General features: G+C 40.5%; 1 protein-coding gene across 13 annotated transcripts in view; it reads right to left on the bottom strand.

Annotated features, from left to right (window-relative positions):
• The window catches only part of ABI1 (abl interactor 1), a 77,781-nt gene extending 55,021 nt beyond the window's left edge, over positions 1-22,760 (bottom strand). For 9 of the 13 annotated variants that reach the window (XM_079299589.1, XM_079299593.1, XM_079299596.1 and 6 more), the window contains exon 1: positions 22,375-22,642. In XM_079299589.1, the coding sequence (XP_079155715.1) occupies positions 22,375-22,491 (117 nt within the window). In that variant the 5' untranslated portion in view covers positions 22,492-22,642. Of the gene's footprint in view, positions 1-22,374 lie in introns of all 13 variants that reach the window. The other 4 variants (XM_079299595.1, XM_079299588.1, XM_079299584.1 and 1 more) reach the window with 3 other exon arrangements.
• Positions 22,761-24,908: the final 2,148 nt, after the last annotated feature.

The raw sequence follows: 24,908 nt of genomic DNA, 5'->3' as shown, positions 1-24,908 counted from the left end.
CTTTTGAAGTACTTCCTGTATCACACCTCAGGAGCTGGCAGTGGAGACCATGTATTTCATCTGTTACTCAACTTGCAAACTGCAGCTATCTTTTCTTCCACTTGCAATAGAGATGCACCACATCAGGAAGAGTTTGCAGTACACAATTGACTCAGTGCTAGTGTGATTTCTTCCCAATTTTATGAATTTGTGGAACAAACAGCAGACCTCAGCAACCAATAGAAAAGGTCCATATTAGTAGCTCCTTCCAATTAGACTTCTATTTTTACTGTTGATTTCTTTGAATAATACTCTACACACATTGTATGCAAGAGTTACAATATTAAGTACAAAGCAAGGAAACAAAGACATTCCATTAGCATTCAACTGAGCCCTAAGTTTTCCACTTTCCACACACTTACTCATTTTTAAACTCAGTCTCTTATTTTTAAGAAGAAAACCAGAAGGCAAACTGTTCATACACATTATAAAAGTTGTATCATGACCTAAATACTGCAACACATTATGCTATGCTACATTTTGCTTATGTGTATTTTAAACACTTGTGAGTCCCCCAATCCAAAAATTTGGATCATATTCATGACTAACATTCCTAGCAATGTTTGACACTTAGTGACACTTGGTTAATGCCATCCTTCAAATGGAATTCATATACAGACACCTCCTAAAATGTGAAGCACCAAGAATGATTCAATGTAATCTGCTGCCAAAAGGCAAAACAGCTATTGCATGTACTAAGGACAGACCATGTAAAACTCAATTTTTTTAGTATTTCCAAATGAAAACAAAGCTCACTTTCATCTAAAAAAAGTACTGACATTTCTAGCTGTCAGAAAAAAATAGTAAAAATCACTTTGCTTCTTTAGAGAACATAACCTGCAAAACAACTACTAAAGGTTCAAGAAACAAATTTCGAAAAGCACTCTGGCTTTCAAAAGAGGCATTTTAAACTTCAAGTCACCACTAGCAATGACTTTCAAAATATTTTTCCACTGAACTACAGCCTAAAGAAAACAACTGATAATTCATACTTGAACTTCTGTCACTGTTGAAAATTGCAAAAATGCAGGTAGCCGATCAGTAGTGTCTGAAATAAAAGGTTTCCTGAACTAGACACAACCAATAAAGCAGCAGTCAACATCAGTGTAACTTCATATAAACTCAAGTGGAGATATGCAGCCCTTACTCAAGCAGTTTTCTTATTACAAAGTTTCAAATAAATGCTGTTAGGCTAAACACTAAGAGGTGACAAAGTCACAGCACTCCATTGCTGAGTGTTGTCAAATGAGAAAATGTCAGTGTATAACAAGTTTCTTTTCATGTGTAATGATTCGTTGATTAAATGCCTTATTATCATTTGTCTAAGCACCAAATGTTTTAATTATTTTGCTCAAATTAATACTTTGGCAGCAGGATTAAATGAACATAGTTGAGTTGTGGAATGCATTTCACATCCTATAAGAACTAGATTAGGAACATTTTCAAGTCTTGCAGATAATTCAGGCAATTGCAGTTTGCAGATTAACTGTTTAGATTAGAACTAACTTGATATACAGGCTTTTGCATTATTTTAATGAGAACTGCTGGCATCCACAAGATATAAGCTAAAAGCTTCACAGACAGCAAAGGCGGGAGGGTAGAGGGAGAAGCCAAGAACTGTGTGACAAAAACAGGAGGGAGCCAAGAGTTCCAATGTTCTTCAACTGTTACTTTCACATCTCTTTTTAAGCAAAAACTAAAAGCAGACTAAAAGACAGCACACATGTTTACATTCAATATAATACATAAGCACCAGTTAACTACTCAATTTTAAGACAACATAATACAAAGACTGTCACCTGACTTCTTTTCCAATCTTTCAGAATTACTTTGTGATCTACTATTTAAAACTTCAAAGAAACTTTTCTCCAGCTGTCCTTGATATAAATAAAAATTTGATCCCCTTTAGCAGCAAAATGGATATTCTTTATACAACATCATAGCTTTCAAAGTTTCTTTCCTGTAAGCTTCCACCTGTATCCCTACTTCACCTTCAATAGTCATGTGACAATGATAAAACTGCTGTTTGAAACTGCTTCCACATAACTAGACTTCATACTAAAAAAAATTTAAAAAGAAAACCCCTCATATAACTTAAAGGGGTATATAAAGAGATAATTAAAACTGCATACCACATATTTTTGTCAAATGCAACTTGTATTATAAAGCTTCCTTGAAAAGTTTACATAAATACTATTGTAAATTCAAAACTGGTTCTGCACCCAAGCAATTGACACAATAAAAACAGAGAAGCTTCATTAGTAAGTCTTTAGTTCAGTGACATGTCAAGGTCAAATGATGAGGAACCTGTCCATCACTCTACAGCTGATCTTTACAAGTCACTTCTTTTTCCTCTCCAAACTGCCACCCACACAGACACATTCCCACAACGCTGTGTGCATTGTTCAAGCCATCTGCCCTCTCATCTCTCTCTCAGCTAATTCCCACCTAGTGCCAGTTCCTACAAGCACACAAGTGCATGTACAGACTCCCTTCACAAATCTCATCAGCTCATACTGAAAATCATCTTCAGAAGTCAAACTTTCCACTGCAAACACACCAGTCCATACTCTCAGGACCTGTTGTCCAACCTCTCTTCTCCCTCTTCCAACTTCAGTTCCATTCACTGTCCTTGAAACTCCCTGTAAGATAAATTCCCCACCAGAACTACTGGTTCCATTTGACAAAGGTCAGAAAGTAGCTTATCACACCACACCAAAGCTGGCTGACCTAGCAAAAAAAAATCAAAACACCACCTTGGTATGTGGCATGAGTTGCTCCACATTTTTCATCTCCAAGCTCTTGGAATATGTGCAAACTCAACACAGAAAAACTCATCAGGATAAACTACTAACAGAGAAGTGCCTTAAAGCAGCCCAATAATCAGCAAGTTGAACAGAGCTCTTAAGTATTTAGTGCCCAATAGCTGTTCAGATGCTTGGAGCTCTGCTGGGCTTGATCATTCTCAGTGATCAAGCTACAGGAACAGTTTTACACTCAGTTCTATTTGCCTTTGCTGTCACTGCTCATGCACCTTTAAAATGAAACACTGCAGCACATTTGCTGTTTGCCTCACAAGTAAGCACAAGAAAATTGTTCACTTCTACACTTTAGTCTTTTTGAAAAAGAATTCCATCAATCATTAGTTGATTAAAGATAAAACTAGGATTACTACAATCAGCTGCCACAGGAATTCAGCAATCTCTGTGCATCACAAAATGCAACTATGCAAGGTCATCAATACATCCCTTAGAATTCTCTTTTGTTCACCTCATCATGTATCAACTTTTGATATTTAAAGAATGCATGCTTTCTGATAGCACAAGCACTACAGTCAACGTTTCCAAGTCCAGTTTTCTTCACTTGGTGTTTTAGCTCAGAGATCCTTATCAAACCATCCAGTCAAAATTTTCCTCACTCCAAAGTGGAAGGAATGGATTTCTGAAAAGTGGTTTCCTCACCCAGAAAACAGGAGCAAACCTCCCTAAAGCTTGTAACATTATGTGGAACTTCAGATATGAGTCTGCAGTTCCTGTGTCACTGATCTGATAATGTTTTTAACAAATCAAAGCTGGTCTTGAGGGTTTAGTTGTTACTTCTCACTGCTAATTGCAAAAGGCTCGGACATCTCTAAACTATTCACAATATACATTCTTAGACCAAGTATTCCACATCTAAGCTGCAGTAATGTGGTTTTAAAAGATTTAAATATGCAATATACACTAGATTAGACTTTTGGCTCAGGAGCTAAACGAAATTTATGTTGAATATCATGTCCCTAGATCACTGTAAATAACAGAGGAGCTACATACATGAAATAAGTAGATATCCCACAGATACAGGTTCTTCTTTATCTTTTTTTCATAGAATTTGTCAGACTGCTTTGTAAACACCCTGCACCATGGTAGACTTTTTGGCTGTTACTGATGGTTATTACAGCAGAGTATCAGTTACAAATTAAAGATGAGAGAGACACTGGAAGTCATAGCACTAAGTGCTACAAGTTTCTATATTCTGAAGAACTTTCAGGAGCCAACTACCTGTCTGGAAGGCATCCAAACAGATCTACACAGACTGTGGTTATTAGTAGCAGGTACTCAGCAGGAAGTGTTCAGGATTTCTATCACCACAGATACAGCCTTAAGGGATATATAACATTCCAAAGTGGCATGGGAAACTAAGGTTTCAAAATTTACAGAAGGGGTTGCTTACATTACATATGTTCTGCAGGTAAGAGTATAAATCAGGTGTTAACTGTCTCCTGCAACATACTTGTGCCACACAGCAATTCTACTGAAGAAATTCTCTCTGCAATGCATTAGGCTAGGCAATACATTTACTACAAGGAGATGAACGATGAGTGCATCCCAACAACCACAGAGTTACACCTGGCCTGGAATTTACCTAAGTACAAGTGGGACTGTTTCTCACTGATCAGCACCCCAAGTCCCACACTGGAAAGTGAAGTAAGCCATCAGAAGAGTTAGCTCAGAAGTTTCAACTTAGCCCTTGTCCAACATACTAGGACAAGAGACACCCTCTCACAGCACCACAGACAAAGCTGTAGAGGGTCACCAGTCCACTTCATCTACTGTCTTTCTTCAACATAAGCAGATCACTATCCACATTCTTGTTACTGGAACCACTTGCTCTGCTATTCATATCATTATTATCATCAGTAAAAACAACTGTGGGAAATTTAAAAAGCAAGCATTAAGGTGGGGACAAATCACAGGAAGGGACTTAGTCCAAGTACAGCCTGATAAAATGACAGGACCAATCCAGACTCCATATGAAGGGGAACTAAAGCCAAAAAGCCACACACATTCCAGACCACTGGCAAATCTCAGCTAAAATTCTGCATCACAAAGCTGAGTACTGAAGTGCATGCAGTACAAAAATATTCAAGGGTTTTATTGAAGTGATTTTTATCAGAACTTGTTTTTTTTCTTGTAGTTTTCTATCATTCCTGAATTTGTGTGTGTGCAAGTAAAAGCTCAAGATTTTAATTACCCCATAGCTTGCAAGCTATTAATAGCAACATATTGCAGCCACTGAACATGTCCACCTCCTGTCCAAGGCCTCTCCAGGGGGCTGGCAGTCAATCCCTCACTGACAGTGAAAATAAGAAACAGAACAGACTATTCAGCACACTTCTATCTTCACACAGTGAGAAGTAGTGTCAAGTAGAAATATCAAACCTCATGATTACTTAAATAACTAATTGTTCCAAGAGCATGGAGGAGTCTGAAAGAAAAGGTACAGAAGGATGCCTAACCATTAAAAGCAGTTCTAAACCCCAAAATACCTCTCACTATGGAAACTCCAAAACTAAAACCAGCATGATTAAAATTCTTTCAAGTTCATTCAGTAAACAGTAATTCTTCACATTTACTAAAGCAGAAAACCTCGATAAACATAGCAAAGCTAGCATCTACCACTCAAGGGAATCTCCTTTCAGCATCTAAAGCAAAAAAGCCCACTGGTATGAAATAATACCATGTCTGTAGCTTCTCCAGATAAGATGCAGTAACTCAGCTATACAAAACGCAGAGAAACTAGAAGAACTTGAAATCTCTTCTCCCCAGGTAAAGACCTTGCACAATAAAGCTGGCATTCATTCAAGACGCCAGAGGATGAGATGATGATCACCACCACCACACCACAACCCACAAACAAGATTTCAGTCTGTTTCTTTTAAGAAACACTATCTTGACAAAAAACATCGACTACTCAGCTTCTTTATCTCCAGGGTCAAGACACACACCAAATTACTGTTTAACAAACACATAGAGCAGTGTAACCAGCACTGCCTGTAAGTCACAAACTCTATTTCAGACAAGCCCTTCCCCCAAATCCTGTATGCACGAGACAATCAGCTAGAAGCAAATCCTTCATTTCCATCAATAATATTCCCCTGACCAGTCCTGAATAGCCTTGATAGCAAATTAGCATTTCTATGGGCTGACACCAAATTTAGTCAATCTCACTGTGTCCTTGCTGATTTTCTTTTGCTTGAAAAGAAAGTTGTTTTTCATTCTGTTGATTAACTGTAAATAGAAGAGTCTCAATTTTTTAAATCATCCTCTTTTTTGAGGAAGGTAGAGGGAGAAAAGCTTTATTAAGGGGAGAAGTTAGTTTCAATGGAAAGTTTTAGGAATATACATCTATCATATATGTATGTACACACAAAAAAAAAAAATTAATTTTTTTAAAAACTGAGGAATTCCTTTTTAATCCAGGCTGCAAACATTATAGCAAGAAACAAATCTCTCCACTAGGAATGTGATTTATAAAGCAATGCAGACTGACAGATGGAGCTTGGGAAGGTACATGCCAGCTGCTCAGTCAGTAGCATTTTCTGCCCAATGCAACAAACAAGGTTCATGTTGGCTCTGGACTAAGCCACTCCTCTTATTAAAAACCTATATATTATTTACATACAAAATATAAAAATACTGTTGAAAATGTAATTTTCAGTTCTTCTGCCAAATCAAATCAAAGAGATGTCTTAGTAAATACACTGGCACAACACATTATTACTGCCAGTTGTCACAGTCTGTCTATACATCCATAATGGCATGCCCCACTGAACTCAAGTGGCAGAAGCAGACATGCCCATGTGTCATTTTCACACAACCCTTGCACACTCAATTAGTAAGGCCTCAAAGCTGCAAAAGCAGCAAGGGTAAGAAGTTTGGTCCAAGTCTTACATTCTGTGTTTTACACGATTTAGACAATATAAGCTTCAGTACAGAAACGACATATTCCATTCCTGTAAAGCACTGCCCAATAGTAGCAGCTGCTTCAAAACTACCCTGAACTTTCTTGCAGTGTCTGATTTGCCTTATGACATCAAGCACATTTTTCTTCAGAGCTTACATAAAGCAGGTTCTGACATCAGAGAAGATAGCCAGAGCTCCAGAGTGCTGGATTCATCATTCCTAGAGCTACTTAAATGATGTGCAGATGTAGCACCTAGGACGTGGTTTACTAGTGAACTTGGCAGTGCTGGGTTAATGACTGGAATTTACAGCCTTAAAGGTCTTCTCCAATCCAAATAATTCTATGATTCTGTGATTCTAATGCCACCCTTGGACTGTCAGACAGAAAAAGAAATCCTTGGCACCTCCACAGTAGTCTTCTTCCTTCAACATTAAGAAAGGTATCCAAGGCTTTGGAGGATATGATTGTTTTGGCACACCAAACAGCAGATAACAGTGAATTAGAAAACCTACAATGCATAGAGAAACAAATAGAATGTCTCTCAAATACTGATTTTTATTTTTTTGTAATAGAGCTTGAAATTAAAATGGCTTTCTGTTTATTTTCTTAGGTGATGGCATCAACCCACAAATATTAGCTCATCTAGCAAGACATGTTCCTTGATAAGTCAGAGTTATTTTTCATTCTCTTTCTTTGGTGAGAACAAGAAGGAAATACTTTAGTATTTATTAGTTACTTCAATATCCTCTTTGTGATATAGTGGCAGCAACATAGAACCAAACTCAAATTTCTCCAAATGGAGAGAAAAATCAGAACCTGATAGATTTTCATGTCGTGCAAGTAATTGAATCCAGAGAGCTCAGACTAACATGCTTTGGGGCAAAGCTTCTTATTCACTCTGTGTGAAGAAGTTTCATTATGCTCATAACAATGTTTCCTTCTATGGATTTTGTTTACCTCTTCAATTTACTCTCAAGGACTGGTGACTGTTGACATGAAGTTTTTTCTTTCTGTTTTGACAAATCCAGCTGAGGGTCTAAACTCAAAATACAACCAATCTTTATCTGAAGACAAGCAACATGCTAAAATTTGATTACTTCATAGGTAAGCTTCAAAGACTATCTTTATTTTATCCAGATTCTCACTCTATAGTCTTACCTACCTTCTATGCAGGCCTGGAATCATACCAGATAGCATTGAGCAAGCAAGATTAAAACAAAGAGATTTAGCATAAAGGATCAAATTATAGTCTCATCTCAACTTGTCCTGGGATCACAGATTATTATAAAAAACATTCCAGTATTCAAAGGGTAGCTATGAAAAAGATGGAATCTCCCTTTTTACAATTTCCTCCTGGGGAGATTCCAATTAGACACAAAAGGAAAAGTTTTCAAAATGAGAACAACCAGTCACTGGAAAAATATTGTCAGGGATTATTGGTGGATTCCCCAACACTGGACATCTTGAATATTCAACTGGACAGGGTGCTGGAGTGTCCTGTCTAGATAATGCTTTCTAGATGATGCCCAAGAAAAGTTGGACAAGATGATTCTTAAGGTCTCCTGTTGAAGACTTTATGGGTCTGGGTCTTCAAAGAGCTTCAAGAGCTGTTGTTGGTTGTTGTAAAGTTGTTTATTGCATGAATACATCAGTCTCAAAAGCAGAGAAATCAGAATACTGAAGTCCATGCTAAAGGCTTTCTGGCACAGAGCCCTGAGCAGAAGCAGGAGCAGCAACTCCCACACCTTTCTTCTTCCTCTCTCACCCAATACAGGAGACTTTATTCATAAATCATCCAATCAGCTAAAAACATAATTCTAAAATATTCTTCCTACTCTTATCAGAGCTCAATTCTAAAATATGAAAGTAATGTCAGTCCTTACACATATAGTTCTATCTATTCACATAAATGGTTCTATCTAGAAATGCAAGCAATGTTCTGCTATGTTTTCATTATGTCCAGAACTAAGTTACTGAACTTTGAACTAGGCTTTAGGGCTTTTTACTCTCTTGAGGCACTTAAAGTATATTCCTACTTAAAACTAAAACTTACACTTGTGCTTCATGTCTGAGTGGCCTAATATATTTTAATTTCTTTAAAGGCTTTAATTCAATCCCTGCATTCTTTTCTCTCTCTGAGGGACTCGGGTTTCTATTTTATACACTCCAACACCCTTCCAACCTGGTATTCTATTATGTCAACAGTGCTCTGTACCCATACAACAGGTAACATCAACATCTGTCTGCAAAACAAACACACTGAACGTCAGCATCCACTACATAATTGGTCCAAAAACAAGCAGGCTCAAAGCTACACTGTGCATTGCAACAGGTTCCTTCCCATGGAGACGTCAGAGATGTTGCAGGACAACAAAGCAGTGAGTGAAGTGGGAAAAGAGAGCACAGAAAGTCATTAGCAGGCCTGTCCAGCTCCAGGGAGAATATCAAGGCAACAAAATGTAGAGCCAAGAGTTACACTGGTCACAATCAGCAAATTTCTGGATTGCACGTGTTCCTAATTCAGGAACAGTTCTCATGTTTAAGAGTCACTTTAGACACACAGCTGCTGCCCAGATTTTACAGTTCAGGCAGTTCCCAAACATCACAGTATTTTTAAAACAAAGAAAACAATGGCCATTATAGGATCAAATTCTCTCCTCATGCTTTGTATCACTACACTGCTATTTAGTGTCCTGAAGATGAATATACTCAGTCCAGCAGAAAATCATCACATACTCACTGTACTTAGCAGTGTATGTAGACCAGAAATCAGTGGATTCCCACAATTTTGTAGCAGCTCATTTCCCAGCACAAGGCATACTCTCACACAGCACACAGGCTATACAGTGATCTCATGGTAATAAAGTAATACAAGAAATAATTGTTTTAATAAGAACTTGCATGTAATTTGAAAAAAAATCAACATAGTTTCTGTTTCTATCTGATCACATAAACAGCAAATACTACTCAGACTATGGTGCACTCCTGAACCTGACTGCATGATTTTTATTTGATAGTGGCTGTAAGCACACTACATCTAGCTTCTGTTTGCATAATTATTTTTATTATGTTAAAATTTTATCCTCTGTTTAGCAACAACATTCTAAAACCTTACATGCAGAAGCTCACTTCTATACTGGGTTATTTCAATTGCAGCAAGTAGAAATTCATCTCCTCTAAAATCTAAACACAACAGAGGAACACAGATGGCTCAGGAGAATGGAGGAGATGGAGTAGGAATGGCAAGTCAATAATATTTCTTTCCCCACCAAAAGGTGAACAGAAGAATAGATAATCAGAACTAAACAAATATGGTAATCTCTACATCTAGCAATAAGTAAAACTGACTTCCAGAAACCAACAGAAGAAAGCAAGCAAATTCTTTAATAGGAAATACAGCATCAAGTTCAGGAGTGAGGGAATTGCTTTGTTTGGCTTTTCTAAACAAAGCCCTTGGTGAGACAATTGCTGTTAGCTAGTACAGCAGTAGTTCCAGTGAGTAGCTCTCCCCAGAAATACAGCTGCAATGGCTCTTGCAGACACAATTACAGCAAAGTTTTCTAACCAGTGCTGAAGTTGCACTGGTGTTTTTAAGATGCACCTTCACATGATTTTCAAGACTGCTTCCCTCCCCCTCATGTACAATGTAGAGGGCAGATTTAGGCACATGCAGGAGGTGCAGAGTCATGCAGATGACAGTAGATCTGCACTTCCATGAAACTAGATGCATAAGGACAGTCACATCCATGTCTCTCCCTGTCTCCCCCTTCCAGCAGTAAAACAAAACCTGAGCTATTCTATTTCAGCACTTGTCATAGGGCCATCAGGACACCTTGCTATCTTGTCTGTAATCAGCTTGAGTGGCCTTATTACAGCCACAGAGGAGCTGTGCTCAGAGAAACAGGAACATATCACCACAGCTGTGTATCCACCCATACCCACAGTGCCACCACCTCTGCATCTCTACACCCTGGAGGAAGCTGGGCTAAAACACAGGGGAGGGCATGTACAGCAGTGGAGCAGCAGGTGGGATGGTGGATCTGCCATTTCTGAATGCTTCAAAGCTTGGCATGGCCTCTCTACACTGCAAGAGGCAGAAGTAGTAGTCCAAGAAAACTTTAGGCCCATTACATCTGCTGGTAAGGCTTCCTATCAGAGATGAGATTCTTACTATGATGAGCATCTCCAAGCAAGCCCAGGACTAGAACAATTACATTTCATAAGCTCAGTTCAAAGCTCTAATTTAAAACAGCAAGAAGTGGCTGTGTAAATAAAGAAAAAAAATGCAGCCATACTCTGAAAACACACTCTTGGTTTAACCAAAGAATACACAGTATTGACATGTAAATTAAATCCTCCATGAATAGGGAGACAGAGGAAAAAAAAAAAAACTTTTTATACAAAACCAGCCTAAACACTGAAGATATGTCCAAAGCAAAACTGGAGACTGGTCTTTCTGCTACCTCCCCTCCCCACCAGCTCTTGGGTCAGGGAACTGCTTTTTAGCAACCTGCCTTTTGTTGTTTTTCAAAGCAAACTGGAAAACACAAAAACCAAACAGACTGACAACAAGCCTGACAACTACAGAAATTAATTTTGCTATTCACAAAAGGAGAATTTTCTTATCATCATGGATGACCACATTTTTGCACCCATTATACCTAGATAATGATGCATTTTTCTTAACTTTCACAATGGTTGTTTGCATTTAGTCATTTTCTGAGGAGGCAAGAAGCTTAAATGAGTGCCTTTGCTCATTATTTATGTTCTCTATTTGCATAACTCCTGCACAACTGCTCCATTAAACACCTCTTCACCTCCAAGGCCAATTTTAAAAAGCCTCCTGCTTTATGAGACTGACAAGTATGACTCACAGTATTCCCCACATTCATTCCCCCAGGCCTCGTGGGATGTTATGCAGTCAGTAAAAGTACCTGTTCCAGTTCATACTCCCCCACTCCCACTGCTGCTGCAGTAAGCCCTTACAGCAATCTGGGAAAAAAGCAAAGCTATTTCTCTGCTGTAAGCAGGAGACAAATAGTAACAGTATTTGCTTTGCATATTGCCCTTCTCAGCAGCACAGCTAGCAAGAGAGAGTGGCTGAACACAATGAAGAAAGGTTAGACACTCTCTTCCCCATTCTTCCTGTGCTCTTATTCCTGCCAGAAACTTGGGAGTTTCTCAAGACCCTCAAACTGCTTTTCAGTTATCCTTCAAATCATTCCCATTTTCTATAAGAAAGGCAGAAATTTATTCAGCCTAGATTATCTGCTCTTAAAGCTCCTTCTGTGCCCAAGAAACCTATTTAAATACTCCCCACATATGACATTAAGGACCAAAACCAGCAACTTCTCTCTCCAGCAGAGAAGCAGAAATCAACAGGTACCATATCCCCCCCATACTTGGCTTCTACCCCCAGTAAACAAGTTTCTCTCAAAATTACAAAAAAACCTCCCTCAGACTCTGAACAGTCAATATTCATTCACTGCAGAGTACTGAAAAGAGCTGATTTTACAATTCATGCTCATGGGCAGTAGATTTTTAAAGAGACAATGTGTGCTAGAAAGCTTTCCACTGGCTGTTATCATTCTCCACTGGTTAAAAGACAGAATGATAAAGAGAACGAATTAGAAAATTAATGTAGAAATGACAGACACTACTAAAGAGATAGAAGATTTCTTACAAAGTAAGCTGCATTGTATGACCCCAAACTTCAAATACACCTATAGCAACAACAATTTCTCTAATTTCAAAGTTAAAAACACCTTAGAAATTAGATGAAAAATCTGTTGCCATTTAAGACAAATCCCAGGACTACTGCAGCAACCACATCACTTCAGTGCTGGGAGAACATATGGTGTGCTGCAGCAGGAAACACCCACGGTATTTGAAGAGAGCCCTTGTAGAGCCAAGCACTTCCAAACCAGACACATATTTTATCTAATGCAGCTAAAGCCAGGAGTTTGCCTCATAGAAACAATAGCTCCTCCCAGAGATTTAGAAATCCTGCAAGTCAGACAGCAAATCAAAAGCTGAACAATCCCAGCCAGGTTTCAAAGATCTTGTCAACCTAAGTGCACTGATCCACCATCTCTCTGACCTGTTAGTCTGATACTCTCTGGACCTTGACTGAAGCACCATCCAAGCCACCTGCAATGAAACCTCTCAGTGGAAACCCTGGAGATTATAACCATATTTTATAAAATCCTTTAAGGATCAGGTCCCACTCTGCTTTGTAGACACAGGCATGTTAGGAGAACCCCACTCCTCCTGACACATTCACTCTCCTTCGCTGTTAAGAGAACCAAAGTCCTCTGAGTAGAGAATTTTTTAATTATGCCCATTTTACTCCTTAGTCTCAAAAGAGTAACAAAAGGACCAGTTTCCTGAAGAAGACAGGTTTCTCATAAAGGAAAGGCCTGTCTGCATATAAATATGAGAGGCCTCCTAAAAATTGTAGTAATAGGGAAAACCATGTGAGTCCCATCCCACATTGTCTTCCCAGCTGCATTCCATTTCCTCTGTATCCTGCTCATCATGGCTTCCTCAGGTAGTTACACTACTGCAGAGATAATGCTTTAGTGTCAAATCTGTTCCAATGAAGATAATGTTAAAAAGAAATGTCTTCAGTACCTGCAAGTTTCAAATTACTAGCAAACCCATGCCAGTAGAAACTGTTTGTTAGAAAGGCATAGTGTAAAACAGCTGCATAATATAAGTTACAAGGCAGAAAAAGATGCAGTTTAATAACAAAAAGAGATTAATTAAAAGAAATAGGCAGGGGAGAATAGGTTTTCAGATCAGATCTGAAATGAGACAGTCAACAACATGAGAGTGAGACAAAAGGTCTAACAAGCAATCTGTAGCAAGCAGGGAGAGAGAAATCAGTAAATTCATATTAGCCTAGGAGAAGCACATGGAAAGAGAGATATGTCACTAGTAATATTTAGTGACATATCAGCAACTAACATTACTAAGTATGTGAAAAGACAAGCCATGGCATGGCATTCTGCAGCTACTTAGATGTTCATGCAATAATCTGATGCACCTGCCTGGACACCTTGTTCTTCTCTTGCCTACTTGTTTTATGCAGATGTTTTCTTATCATAGGCTCCAGAAAACACAGAACTATTGCATGAGGACCACAGCTCAAGTATTAACTTGTAGCACACCTGCTACAACAAAGTCAAATAAGATGCACAGCTGACAATGATTGCTGCAGGACAAATACTGCTTGGCAAATTTGCTGACCCTAAAGTACAACAAGGAGATCAGAAAATGAAGACATGCATCTGGTAAAAGATTATCTGTGGTGAAAAAAAAAAAAAAAAAGCCAACAAAAAAACCCACACTTGCTCGATAAGGCATAGCTTATAAAAAGTATTATCTAGTGAAACACTGGTGTGAAGTAGACAGCAGAGTCTACACTTCAATTCTTTTCCAAGAATTGTTATGCTTCAAGTGGTAAACAAACATTTTTTTTCTTGGAACTATTTATAACTTTAAGACCACCCAGTAAGAACATTACATTCAACTCTAAGGCTGTCAAACCAACATTTGTTTTAGTAAGACTCTTCTGTGTGAGTTCTGAGAGGTCTTCCTGAGTTCTTAACAAAAGTAGGAAGGGTACCACATTTTATTCTTATTTGTCTTTGAGGTTACAATAAATTTAAGACAGTGATGCAGAGTCTCTTCTCCATCAGTTCTTTAACAGTAAATCACTACAGTATCAGAATGCATGCACTTTAACTTCTGATGTATGAAAGAGTATACAGAATTTATTATTTTGGGCTGAGAGAGGGATGACACTATCACAAATAGATCTGTTATCTTAACCTAGGAAACACAAGAAAGATGCAATCTCATTGCAGAAGAGTTCTTTTAGAATGTTCCACAATGTCAGAAGATCCAGCATGGCACACATCATCTGTGGAGGTGATGAAAAGACTTTATCATAGAAGGCTCAAACAAAGGGAAGTTTTGATTTTCAGATACTTTTATAGTTTGCCAAAACTCCAGCACTTACTAAATATATTTAATCTGGAACCTGTGACAAGAATATTATTAAAAATAAAGTCCCCTTCTAAGCAGTCAGTCTTTTTCAGAGTTAAACTAATCTGCTTCTTTAGCTCAGCTAGCAGGTTACCTATCAATTCCAACTCACATTAATACAAACTGCTAATTTTACAAGTTGCACCAGAAAATGTTATGCTCATGTTTTGCTTCAAGTTGAAAGTCTCATGCTGGATTCCCCCATCCCTACTTCTCTTCTGAACTGTCAGTATCATAGTAACAAATATCTGTTGTGCAAAGCAAGCATGCATGGCTCCTGTTAACAGCATTAAGGGCTCATCTAAGTAATGAGCAACACTATTAGCACAGTGTCAAAAAAAGGTGGCATCTACACTCTTACCAAGGGAAATAATGCATTCCCTCTAAAATCAGGAGGAAGATTTTAGAGTTCTCATCTGCTGCATAATAAATTGATTCTTTAAAGAGCCCACCTGTTAGAAATGCTGTATCTTCTATTTCAATACATGGCACTAAGCTGATAAAACATTTGATTGAGCCCCTCCAGTACAGTCAGAACACACTGATAGGCTGGGATGCAGGAGGAAAGCCACCTGCAGTACCATATTGCTCAGTGCTGTGTTCAGGAGCACACTAACCTATTCTCCACAGCACCCAGGTCCTGAATCTCAAGGACTCTCTGTAAGTTTTGTGCTGCAAAGGGCTATTCCTGCAACCCACAGGAGACATCAAGTCTCAGTCACTGTCTCACCAGCAAGGTCAGGAAATGGGAGGAACCAGGCTGAGACACAGTTATCTACCATTTCAAATTTAGCAGTTACTTCCCTTTACACAGGGGTGGAGGGAGGTGAGGATCCCTCTGATCAAACCCACCCACCTCTGTCACCAGTGCTCAGATTTGGGATTGAGGTGGAAGGAATAGCTTCAAAGGAAGACCACTCTAGGGAACATAGATGCTAAAGAGAACAAGAATGCTCAGGTAATTATGAACAAGCCTGGACACTGAGTAAGCAGCGTCCCACAAGTAATTTCCTACCTTGTAATAATAAAAACCACACTATGCTCCTTTAGACTCCAAGTCACTAAATAAAGACTAAACACAAGCAGAGAGAGTAAGATACCCCCTTATCCCTCAAGGCTGTCTTGCTATGCCAGGACTGACACTTCATCCACACAGCTGCCACCCCACCATTCTGTAGCTAAGCAAGATTTTGGTCAGCAGAAATGTCAAACACAGCCTGCTTTCACTAAGGAGAAATAGAGCGGCATCTTCTCGCGCCTCTGCCAAGACCCACCGGCACACAGACAAACTGTGCTGCGAGCGTTATGTAATCCTGAGGATTGCAAAGCAAAAAATCACAATCTCAAGGTTCTTATGAGAGGCATATGTAAAATCCTTAAAAAGTAATTGCTGCTAATGAGTTCAATGATGGTTTCAGGTGTGTATTTTCCCAGCAGAGTCATTACATTGCCTCTGTGCTTACTGTCTCTGTGTTTCTGTGGATACCCACTTTTTGCTGTGTTGCAGTATAACAGAGGCAGCTTGGAAAGGGGTGGGGTGGCAGGGGGAACAGGACTGGAAGTTCACACAATCAGGTTCTGTTCCCAAATCTGACAATATGTCCCAGTATGACCTTCCATGAGTCAGTTACAAATTCCATGCCTCCACTTAGGCTTTTGTAAAACGAAGACAGTTCAAAATGCTAAACAAAGATACTGGGAAGTTGCATTAGTTCTTTTGTTTCAGACTTCAGGCTTTTTTTTTTTTTCTGTTAAACTTAGATTAGATACTAAGAGGAACTTTGCCCTCAGAGGTACAACACTTCCTACTTGTACTCAGCCTGCTCCTGTACTCTCACCTTTGTTACAACTGCCTTCATTCTCCACTTTACGAGGCCTCCTGAAGGCTCATCTATTTTCTTTTTACCAGAAGAGCTGCTTACTGTAACAACCTCCCAGAGAACCAGGGGGAAGTATTAGATTGTTGTCCCATTTAATCACACTTCTTTCTTCCTTCCAGGAGTTCCACAGGACTGTGCACAGCAAAAGCAGCACAGGGAGCAAGGATCACACTCGGCACACACTGACCACAGACATCCTGTGTTCTCCTCGTGCATCAACACAAGGGAGTGGAGAGCACTTCCCTTGTGGAAGAAACTATATGCACCTGTAAAAGCTTATCCCAATCCACTTTACTGCACCTGATTAAGGCAGCAGTTCTGAAAAATGGAACAGGAATAGCAGCCAACATCTTGCTGGCTTCTTAAACCAAATCTGCCAAAATTAATGGAAACATTTCGAATTTGGAAAAGCTCATCTCATATAATCTACCTCCTTTGGACACAAACCAGACATACAACACCCTAGGATTCGTTTTCTTTAAATTCAGTGTAATCACTTGCTGAATCAGTGGGCTACAATCTTACTGCTGCCTATGAGTTAAAGCTTTATTTTCCAAAACACAAAGACACTTGCATAGGCATAGAAGACCTACACAAGGCACAGAAGAGCTATAACCCTAACCCACCAACCTTTACCTATATTATTACTAAAAAAAAATAAACAAAACCACACACAGAACAGCCACAGTAAAACATTTGCTGAAACTACCTTAAAAAGTCCATTATTTCAAAGTACAATGCAACACCTTTTTTACAGTAATATTATTTAAGCCTACAAAGCATAATAGATTATACATTTGTGTTTTACCTCATTGCTCTTTAATTTTGAACTATATTTGGTGTTACAGACAGTGAACTAAATTTTCTTTTTCTGTTAAATGTTTCAAATTCAGGAATGGAACTCATGGTAGAAAAAAGATTTACTGTACTTACTCTCAATACAAACAAATTAACCTATGAACATAAAAGCATGCAAGTTCTCACAGCATAGAAAGGATTTGTGTTAGTGACAATTTAAGAAGTTTATCCTTTTAGAGCAGCTCATTTCCTGAATTAGACATTCTGAGTGAACTTCTTTGTACTGAAATAAGTCAAGCCACTTTCCACGTGCCAGGCAATGAAATCAAGTGTCGGACCATCTACCGATGTTTGAAGAGAAGCCATCAAAAAAAATTTGTTAGTGTTGGAAAGGAAATACCTACTGTATTGGGAGTGTAGAACATCCAACTTATCAAGCAAAAATAGTTCCTCAATACATTTTGGAATATAAGATAAATATTTATGAAAGTTTTTGCATGTAACACTTCTGCTCAATGCCACACATTTACTTTCACACCAGCTGAAAAAATACTTCAATTATTTTGCAACAGCAGTTAAGCTGAAATCTGTCCATGCTTTTGTCTGTTTTACCCAGAATAGCTTGTTAATTCACCGTTCAGTTTCCACATACCAGTCAGAAGCTACAGAAGGAAGTAGCATGACAGAAAAACACACATTTAGGCAACACAGTACTTACTTCCTTAAAAGGTCTCTCAATTTATTTTTCTAAAGCTGCTAAATCTACCCACTTGAGACTATCAGGATGAGAATTTACACAAGGAGTGCAAGCTATTTGTTTAGAGATTCTCGCAGTCAGATTAAAATTATATTTGAGCTCAAAAATAAAAATTACAAATAGATTTTCACAAGTGGTCTAGAAGCTTGAGACTGACAAAAACTATGTATATTGGCATATGTATAAACAAGGTTATAAGGAACAATTGATTTAGACTGTAGAAGAGTTGTGAGCATTATTCTATAGCACAGAGAGGCCTCTCTGGGATACACCAGTCAACTGAAGTTGCTCAAAAGGAAGTCATCAGTGCAGTAACACTGCAGAAGCTGATTTCCTGTGTCATTCTAATGCTTCATAAGCTAGTTATTGTAATTAAGTTCCTTAAAACACCACAATAACTCAATACAGCCAGAAAAATTACTAGAGAATCTCTATGGAAGTTAGTATTTTTCAGCTGAAGAATCATAACTGCAAATGCTTTAACTCCTTGTTATTTCTGTGTTAAGCAGTACTGATCAAGTTCATACTGTCTAGAATACTGCTGAAATTCCTCACTAGCATCCTCACCTTTATGCTACAGCTTTTCAGACAGCCTTTTGGCTACAAGGTTACCAAAAGGGTTGATCCCAGAATATACCTGCAGGCAAAAGGATTTGGGGAAGACATCAGCCATAGGAACTTCCAATTTGAAAATATTAAAAAAAAATTAATATATATATATAAGAAAAATTACTCCAGAAGGAAAAAATATGCCTTAAAGATTTAAGGTTCAAAACCTGCTCTTAAAACTGCTCAGTTTAAGCCTCTGACCTAAAGCAGGGATCTAATTTTATACCTGCTTGTTACTGAAGCTTCCAACCAGAAGCATCAGAGATTTGAAATATTGTCAGAGATTAAATACACTAATGTACTCATTATGCCCTTTTCCTTCTATTCAAAGCCAAAGTCACCACCCAAACATCACACTGTTCTTCAGTTACTACTTCTACATTTCATTTCCTTTACTTTTTTCTGTCTCCCTTTTTCTCCCATCCTCTTCAAGACTCACCATATTGTACTTTCCTTTTAGCACCACAGGTCCTCCTTAGAAGCTTATTTATTCTACTTCTCCTGAATTCTTCTCTCTTCCTAACAAATAAACTTTCTAGATAACCAGAATACACATGATTTGGAGGGAAAATTGTGTCACCAGCCAGCATTCTGATATAGTCACAATGTGCCTTAGCAAGAAACGGCTTCCTGCTTTTCTAAGAACAGCAATTTTCAACTTGAGATTCCTGAATGCTGTCATCTTTCCTAAATGCTTCAGGAAAAGGATACTTACTCTCCACACAGCTACATTCACCATGAGGGAGCCAAGTTCCAGCTGCATGAGCTTTTCCCCATTTCTCTCTCTCTTTTTTTTTCTCCCTGAGGAATCCCTAAATACACTGAAGACAAGTTTTCCTCAAAATGTCAGCATGACTGAAATTTTACCAGAATTATTCTCAGTTTAAGTAAAGGAGACAAAACAAAATTCCTGTGTTTTCAAATTATGTATATATATATACATATAGCTTGAATATAGCAAAACTAGGGATGGGAAATTACTTTCCTGCTCAAGTTAGCAAGGAATATAAACCTTAACACTGAAAACATCATTCTGCCTCCTATTACAATGACTATAAATTGTTAGTGCCAGCACTCAGAATAGTCTGACAAACCTGTTCCACCCCGTGGCACAACTCTGAGTGGGTAACAGCACATGGTAATTTTTACCACTATGGAGCACTTAGCTTTTTCCACAGAAAAAAAGAAATCCCTCCAAATTCAAAGTGCTCGAACTGAATCAGCTACATGCTACCAGGTAAGTTACCATATGTGCTACTTGTGAAGTATTTTAACATTCACTTCATGGCCAGGTTCTCTATTCTGGTCTGTTTTTTTAATAAAATGCTCAACTACATTAAACACATAGATTCTGTAATGTATGCTTGTTAAGTCTCTTCTTTTCCTTTTCTCCCTCGCCACTCCACAATACTCATACACCCAAATCTCATAACCCAGTGCCCTGTGTCACATTCCTAATCCGGCAGTGTCCCCACCACATGCACTGGCAGTATAATCTGTTCAGTAGTCCAACTGGACAGCAGATGGCTTCGTATCAAGTGCTGATTAAAAAAACCACCTCCATCAAACATTTCAAAAATTCATAGTTTTATCAATACATTTACCATTTTAATGAACAAATGTACAATACATTTGTAATGTAAAATATAAGCGAGGGCTATACATTTTTCAAAGCTACTGTACAAGTAAGAATTCTGCATTAGGAATTTTAGAATTCCAGCTTCCTTTCAAAAGGGATAAACACAGCTGTACAAAGATAAAACAGACCCCACCAATCCCACATCCAGCTGACCTTGATACTTGAGGTGAAAATGAGCTACCAAATTAAAAACAAAAAAAAAAAGGAAAAGCCACCCCAAATGACCGGATGGGAATTTGCTCAAGTATTGTGTTTATTTGATTTGTTTGATGAAAGTAAGAAAAGACAAGCTTTATGACTCTGAAGAAAAAAACATTGTAACTGAAGTCTCTGCACCTTTCTGACATAGGGAAAAGTCAGGAGCAGGAGACACGTCAAAACTTGTGCTGCAATTACCATACTCATGTATTTGTCATATTTCCCATGAGTAAAACCAAATGAACCTCGCCTCTTAGAAGCATTTATATCAGCAGCTTTCTCTGGGTGGAGTAAACAACTCGGAAGCATAAATAGACATTAACTCATACTACCTCATATACCACCAAAAAAACCGAAACTTGAAAATATGGCTTGCTAGAGCAGTTTTAATTCAAATATCTCATGGGAAAAAAAAAATCACATTATTAAAGATGTGTTTCCATATTGGCTGCTGCATCACAAAAAACAGTAAGATAGCTTACCAGCAATGATGGACACCAAAGACATTAGTAACCTGTATTAAATACTTATCACTGGTGAACTAGTATTGGAGTCAAGTTCATTCTATGAGCCGTCTAGTAAATGAAGTTTATTTGCCTTTCCCATTCAAATTCTTTTACGGAAAAAAAAGCTGAGTTTCAGCATCTCTGGATGGTTCTGCATCCAGATCAGTATGACTAAACACGCAGACTTAAGAGTCACGTGATGTAAATCCTGAAAAAATAATAATAGTAAATTGTGCTTAAAGTAGCTTCGCAAAAGCAGACTTAAAAGAAGGCCAAGAAGCTCTGGCAATCTATGGGAGGGGAAAAAATCCAGAACGACCGGTGGAGAGACGCTAAAAGCAATGGAGCCTCTTCCAGCACGAGAGCCGGTGTGCCATCGCTGTTGGAGGGTGTTAGAGCCGGGCAGGCTGCGAGAGGCACAGATTGCCATTTTGAAACGCCGCCTGAGCCCGCACGGCGCTGCCAGCCCGCGGGCAGCCTGCTGCCCCCGCACGCCGCTCACGGCAGCGCTGCGGCCCCGCGGCTCCCCGGCCCCGCACGGCGAGCGGGACCCGCCGCGGGTCCCCGAGCTCCCCCGCGATGTCACCCGTGTGCGGGGCCCCTTCCGCTCCCCGCTCGCTGCGGCGGCCCCGGCGGAGCGCCGTGCGGGGCCGCCCGGCACCCGCGCCCCACGTGCGGCGCATCCGCCCCGGCCGCCGACCGCGGCCCCCGGAGGGAGCCCCGCCGCCGGGAAGCCGTGCGGAAACCCGGGATACCGGGCTGGAACCGGCTGCACGGTTAGCTCGGGGGCCCTGGCGCCTCGCTCACCCCCACCCCAGCCCTGAGAGGTCTCCGGGATGTGACTCATGATAAATAAATACAGAGGGGTGGGAAGAAAAAAAAAAAAAAAAAAAAAAAGGAAAAAAAAAAAAGACACACCCTCGGAGCCGGACTGACATAATAACCCCCTCCCTTCCCCTCCGGAGCGGGGGAAGGGAAGCCCGGCCGTTCAGCTGGGAAAGTTGAAAGAAAAGGCAAACCCGAGGGACCGGCTGCGGGGCGGCAGCCGCGGCGAGGGCAGCCCGGCGCCGCTGCCCCTCGGGCGGCTCCGGCCCCGCCGCCCGCACCGGAGAGCCGAGCCCCGCCGAGCGCCGCCGCCGGCCCCCGGTGCGCTGCCCCGCCGCCCCTCACCTGGATGTAGTTGTTTTCGCAGTAGTCGGCGACTCGAGTGAGGTTCTGGTAGCTCTCGAGCAAAGCCCGCTTGCCAGAAGGGATTTCCTCCTCTAGCAACATCTGCAACTCTGCCATTTTCCACCCCTCCGCATCGCTTCCTCTTGCATTAAAGAGACAGCGGCAGCGCCGGGCTCGCAACCCGCCTGGTATTGTGGGATTCCTCTTCGCCTCGCTTTCGTGAACGCTCGCTTTCCCCACCCATCCTTCCCCCTCCGAGGGGAGGGGAAAAAAGAAAAAAAAAAAACAAAACCACAAACCAAGAAAAAAAGAGGAAAAGCCCGCCCTCGCTGTGCGAAGGCAGCCGGGAGTTGTAGGCAGGACCGGCCGCATGCGCGGGGCCGCCGCCGCTCATGGGCACCGCCCGCGGGCCATGGCGGGGCCGGAGTGCTCGGCCGGGCCGGCTCCTGCGGCGGGAGGGGCAGCCGGACTGCCGGACTGCCCTTCTGGGAGCCCAGAGACCAGGGGACACGGGGATGTCCCTTCCCCGCTCAGAAAAGCCCCAACCCCAGAGTGCTGCCCACAGAGACAGCGCCTCTGCGGGAGAGGCCAAAAGGGTCTGGGAGGGAAGCACTGCTGTGGTTTCTGGCAGGCTAGAAGTTTGGAAGATCGCAGAATTAATTAGGTTGGAAAAAGTCTCTGACCTATAGCTGAACCTATAAACTCCAACCCATAACTGAACCACCACCATGTCTACTAGACTATGACCCTAAATGCATGTCCAGTGTTTCCTTAAACACCTCCAGGAACAGTGACTCCAGCTCCCTGAGCAGACCATTCCAAAGACTGGTAAGATTTTAGAGGGGGCAACTAGTCCCTTCCAGGCAGTTATGCCCTGAGGGGAGGGAGAAATACTGAATCCAAACTGTGTCGATCTTCATCAAGGCCTGCCCAGTATGACTACTAATAATTTGTATTACCTGGATTTAGGTTCATAAGAGGAGCCTAAATACTTGGCTGAGATAAATACAGTATTCCTGCCACTCATTTACCTCAGTTGTTAATCATTGTTCAGGGCCTCCTCTGGCTGTTTGCAAAGGTATGGAAGACAAAGGTCTGGTGATTACTTACTACAATCTTTCTTGCGTGTGTTTTTTGTAAGCAAAATCCTGGTTCTGCAATGGTGCCAGAAAAGAACCAGAGTAGCAGCAGGTGACTGCTCTGCTGGGATGTCCGTGCCTGCTTTGGCAATGAGCAACAGGCCCAGAAGAAGCCATCTCCAAGGCTCCCCTGTACATGCCATGTTCTGTGCCTCTGCAGTCACAAACACAAATGCAGTTAGTCCTTGCATTTTAGTAGCTGTCCCAGAGAAATCCACATGGTGGTAAAAGTCTGCATGTTTCAGAAAAAAAAACAGTCTCAAGCACATTATATGCCTCATCTCTGCATAGTCATGTGACATTTTTCATGTTCTCTGTCTCCTGTTTGCAGCATCGTCAGGATGCTTTGGTGCTCTTGCTGCTGTTTCTAAATCAAGTTGGAGAGGGAAAAAACTAAATCTCCCTTCACCTCTGAGTTAGCAAAGTCCAGCGTCTCAACCCAGAACTGTAGAAGCAAGGATGAAAGGTAGGGAGCCTGGAAAGGACCAGTGGGCTTGGGAAACTCTTGGCAGCTGCAGTTATAAAAGACACCCGCTGTCTGGGAACAGCCAGACAGGTACCAAGAAAAGTACTTCAGAGCTCTTTGAGGAGTGGAAGGAGCTGGTATGTTTGCAGCATTTTCTGTGGCATAAAAATGCATCTACATTGCTATCTTCTAATGGTTAATTTACTTGGCAGTTTAGCAAAATTGTTTCCAAAGGGTTTTCAGTAACTCTCTTTAGGGCAACATATAATTTCCAATAAAACACTTTAATTTTTTTATTCATTTTAGTGTAAAATAATTAAATTTGTTTGTCTTGAGATACTGGCAAGATTTAAATGTGTCCTGGGGCAAGTGTGACCAGAACCCCCCTTGGGCAGTGTCTTCTCCTTGTTTCCAGTACTGATTTCTCCTTGTTTCCAGCTATATATTAATACAAAGGCAAATTCGATTTCTCTATTCACTTTGGCTGCAAATTGTTTAACACCCATTGGCTTGGATGAGTCTGTAATTGCCTACAGATCACTGGCTTCATGGAAGCTGTTAACATCCTCAAATGTAGCACAATTGTTGGCGCTTCTTAAAATGTTAAGCTAAAAAATTACAGATGTGTGGGGCCTTGCCCATCAACTTTTTTAAGTATGAGAAAAATGAGTGGCGTGTGTTTTGCTAGTTGTATTGTGCTTCACTTCAGTGGGCAAGTTTGTCCTGCAAGCCCATGGCAGGGCAGGCACTGAGCAGGCAGTGGGGGCTCCCAGGAGATGCATCCACCAGCAGAGCAGTGGCTCCAGGAGGGCTTGCAGCCTCATGCCCTGCTGCCACTCTCGAGCTGAAAGGCCTTGCACAAACCCCACCAAGTGGACTTGAAAATGTTCTCACAGCTCAAAAAGACCTTGGAGGAGCACATCAAAGGT

The sequence above is a fragment of the Erithacus rubecula genome (genome assembly GCF_903797595.1).
Source record: "Erithacus rubecula genome assembly, chromosome: 3".
Lineage (NCBI taxonomy): Eukaryota > Metazoa > Chordata > Aves > Passeriformes > Muscicapidae > Erithacus > Erithacus rubecula.
Note: the sequence above shows the minus strand (reverse complement) of the source record. Positions and strands in the feature narration are given on the sequence as shown.